Raw genomic sequence first — 3,924 nt, forward strand, 5'->3', positions numbered from 1 at the left:
TTGCAACTCACAGTCTGCACGTGCAGTGTAGGATTTTACGAAAGAACCCCTGAGGGCATCTTGGTTTGTATGGATTGGACTGAAAGTTGGTGATTTTGGATCACAGTGGAGGTGTGTTCGTACGAAATCCAACAAGGCGTGAGAGTTGGAATCGTACTTAGGTGGCAATTTAACCTTTATGATCATTAACCATCCTAATAATGGAGCCTTATGTTTTAACTTTTCTATGTTTTGTCTCCGAGGGCTAACTTCAACGTTGGGTGCCAATAATACAACACCACCTCTTAATATATTACATTTGCTTTCCACCTCTTTTCTAACGATCTAGAAACACTTTGCGGGCTTTGGTTCAGGTCCCATGGACAAGGTTTTTCAAGTGGGATTACTTATTACTTATATATAATAAATAACACTTATAATGGGGATTTCACATATGAGAAAAGGGTTCGGCTATGGAATCATTTATGCACACGTCTTTAGGCTATCATATAATTTAATTTACTTGTACTGTCATGCATCCATGATGCTCTTGCTAGCTACCTTGCTAGGGTATTAAGATGGCCGGAATCAAATAAAATAAAAACCGAACAAGATTAATAATTTCAAAGAATGAAATCTCTTGTAAAGAAAACTCAAATTACAAATATTTCCCACACCCCCTCTAAATTAAGGAAAAACTAAAAGAACAATAAAAAGTTGGTACAAAGTAAAGTAATTCACATTTTCCTTCCCTTTTCCCTTATAATATTATCCTTAGTTTAAAATCTATGTTCATCGTGGATCCTACCTCTGTGTCCTACATATGAATTTATTCTATTTCCTTCCTCATTTTTCTAGCTACACTTATATGATTTTATCTTCTGTAAATTTCACGATCTTGCCCATTCTGTTTTTTTTCACCCCTTATGTAAATTCCCCGTCTCCGACCAATGTTTCATATGTTGTCAGTGAGTTGTTGGAACAGCAACATGTTTTCAACGTTCCAGAAACCGTTGGATGTGTCCCCATTACTCTGAATCCATGGGGTGTTTGGTTCCATGGAATGGAAATCCAGCTGCTGAGAGAACAACCCCGATGGGCTTGTGATGCAATCCAAAAAACTGAGTTGATCTTGTGCTTGTTGGTAGTAATCAGGATTAGGGTTATTGTGACTGTTACTGTTACTAACTGTGACATTATTGTAGTAATCCTGAGCCAACTCCGAGACAGGTGAAACCTGAGTCCCAAACGAGTCAGATGATGCACCCGTGCTACTATTCTCCGGAGTGTAACTTTGTGAACCACCGAAGTTGTTGTTCATAATTGCTGGACTCAACATCATGTCCCCACTGTGCACCTCAAAACTGTTGTTAAGGTTGTTGTTGCTGCCGTAGTTGTATGTTATATTGTTGTTGGTGGTGATGGTTGTAGTAGCACTGGCAGAAGCCGTGGGAGAACGGACGGCGGCCGCAGCGGTGGTGGCGGCGGCGGCGGCTTGAATGCGTTCCACCAGCCTCGGCATCCAAAGGTAGCGCATGGCATCCTTGAATTGCTTGCTATTCACGTCACATTTGAGCTGTTTGGCGTGCTTTTGAACACGAGTTCTCCAGTAATTCTTGATCTCGTTATCAGTTCTTCCAGGCAAGTATTGGGCAATTTTAGACCATCTGATGAATGAATATAAAAAAGCAAATGATCATCAAAATCTGAAAATATAATTTAACTTAAAAAGTGGCCAAACGTTTGGTTGCATGAGTACAGACTTTCGAAAAATGGTAAATGCAAAGATAGAGAAAAGGCAGAAGATATTTATGTTAATTATAGATATTTGATTTGTTTTCGTACCGGTTTCCCCAGCGGCCATGGAGCTCGAGAATGAGAAGCTGTTCTTCAAGAGTGATGTTGCCACGACGAACATCAGGGCGGAGATAATTCAACCATCTCAATCTGCAACTCTTGCCAGTTCGTTTGAGTCCTGCAATACAAGAAATTGCTTGAATTGGTAAAGTCTTGAGGAAGTAACGAAGGAAATAAAGAAAGAGCATTTTGTTTTTTCTTTACGGTACTTTATATTTTGAGTGTGCGATTTTTTAGTTGTGGTATCAATTCACACATCTTTTTTGAATTTTGGCAAATGGGGATGCGGCCAAGCAAGTATCGACAACCTATAATTACATATTTCATTTTTATGCCCCCACCACGAACAAGTATATGCCATTATAAAGTCGTACCCAAAATAATCCACTACCATATCATCATGCCCTTCTACTTATATATTAGAAAACCGCAAACTTTGGCTTTTCCACCCAACAAATTGATTGGTGACGAAACGGGATGAGAGGTTAAGAGCTTTTCACAATCATATAGGTGTGGAAGATAGAGAGAGCCAGTGCTTGAAGAAAATAGTGGAACTAATTACCGTCAACAATTGCAATCATCAAATATGTGCATCACTACTAGTATAGTAGTTCTTATTATATTGGGATGAAAAATCTAAGAAAGAAAAAGAAAGTTATTATGTTATGTTATGTTACCGGCAGAACGTGCAAGGGAATTCCATCGACCTTCTCCGTGATTGGCAATGTAATTGATGAGAGCAAGGTCTTCATCGACGGTCCAAGGACCTCTTCGAAGGTCCATCTCATCGTCACTTTGGACTATGGTGCTTGGGGAGTTGCTTACCCTTCCTTTCACTTCCATGATGACTCACCCACTTTCAAATAATTTTGATTGATTGATTGATTCGAACCCAAAACAACTACAAAGATAGCTTTTGATCTAACTAGTGTGTTTGGGTTGAAGAGGTAAAGAAATCAAGAGAGAGAAACAGATAGAGAGAGAGAGAGAGAGAGAGAGGGTTTTGGCTTATTACGAAGAGGATAAAGAAGGGTGGAGCCTTTATATAGATACTCAAGCATGAAGCTTTGAAAATTTGCGAGAAAATTAAAAAATAAATAAATAAAAGAAAGAAAGGAGAAAACGATAGAGTTGGAAGAGATGATGAGAGAGAGAGAAAGAAGAAAGTAAGGTTAAGTAGTAAAAAGATAATGATTTAATTAACGAAAACTTAAACGAGTATTAGGAGGAAAATAATTATTATTATGGCTTGTAAGTAAGAAAAGGCTACGAAGTTTGACGCTATAGTTTGACTTTTCCGGCTTCGTTGTGTGCGCGCGTGCGCTCTGTAACTCTATCAGTTGTTACGTGCTCATAATAATATTTTGCAGCCCCTTTTGTACACAATGGTTAACCTAGTTACAAATGAAAATAAAAAAAATGCATATTTAACTTTTCTAATAAAAAATATATATAATTTATTAAATTACTGTCATTAAAGTGATGAATAGTATAATTGGCTTCTCTATTATTAGTATTGAGTGTAGGAATTAAATAATATTCTGATCTAAGGATTGGATATAATATATATATATATATATATATATATATATATATAGTTTTTTCATATTTTATTTGTCTGAAGTGTCTTAATTTTCTCCGTCGTCAAAATTTCTCTTATTATTTTCGGTGAAACTTTGCTTTCAATTTTCTGAATAATATTTTCTTAGTAGTACTTTGGTTTGTTATCGATTTATTTAAGTAGTTTTGTAGAAATTTATTATTTGTCAATTAATGTGACTGAAACTTTGTGTTTTATGTAAACTTTACTAAGTGTAACTTTAACATAAAATCGTTTAAGCGTCAACAAATTATATTTTAAGAAAATCCTACTTTAAAATTGACAGAGATTTTAACAATTTAACAGATGATTTGCTATCAGAAATAAAATATGCTCGAAAATATGAATAAATTAATAAATAGTGATGAAGTGAAAGAAACAAGAAGAAATAATAGAAAATCAATAAAAGGAATAAGTTTTTTGAAATACTTAAAAAAAAACTTCAGAATTTGTGTAAGATAATATTAAATTATATATCTGTATACTAA

The 3,924-nt window shown here is 35.5% G+C and overlaps 1 protein-coding gene across 1 annotated transcript; it reads right to left on the minus strand.

Moving 5' to 3' along the window:
- Positions 1–572: 572 nt before the first annotated feature.
- LOC124845392 (transcription factor MYB108-like) lies at positions 573–2,890 on the minus strand. Its single transcript, XM_047322481.2, has 3 exons — positions 2,514–2,890; positions 1,825–1,954; positions 573–1,646 (listed from the first exon to the last, which is right to left on the minus strand). Exons 1-3 carry the CDS (start codon positions 2,677–2,679, stop codon positions 935–937), a joined length of 1,008 nt encoding a protein of 335 aa, XP_047178437.1. The 5' UTR covers positions 2,680–2,890; the 3' UTR covers positions 573–934.
- Between the last annotated feature and the right edge of the window lie 1,034 nt (positions 2,891–3,924).

This window comes from Vigna umbellata, chromosome 5, assembly GCF_029865625.1.
Source record: "Vigna umbellata cultivar VRB3 chromosome 5, Vumbellata_1.0, whole genome shotgun sequence".
Classification (NCBI taxonomy): domain Eukaryota; kingdom Viridiplantae; phylum Streptophyta; class Magnoliopsida; order Fabales; family Fabaceae; genus Vigna; species Vigna umbellata.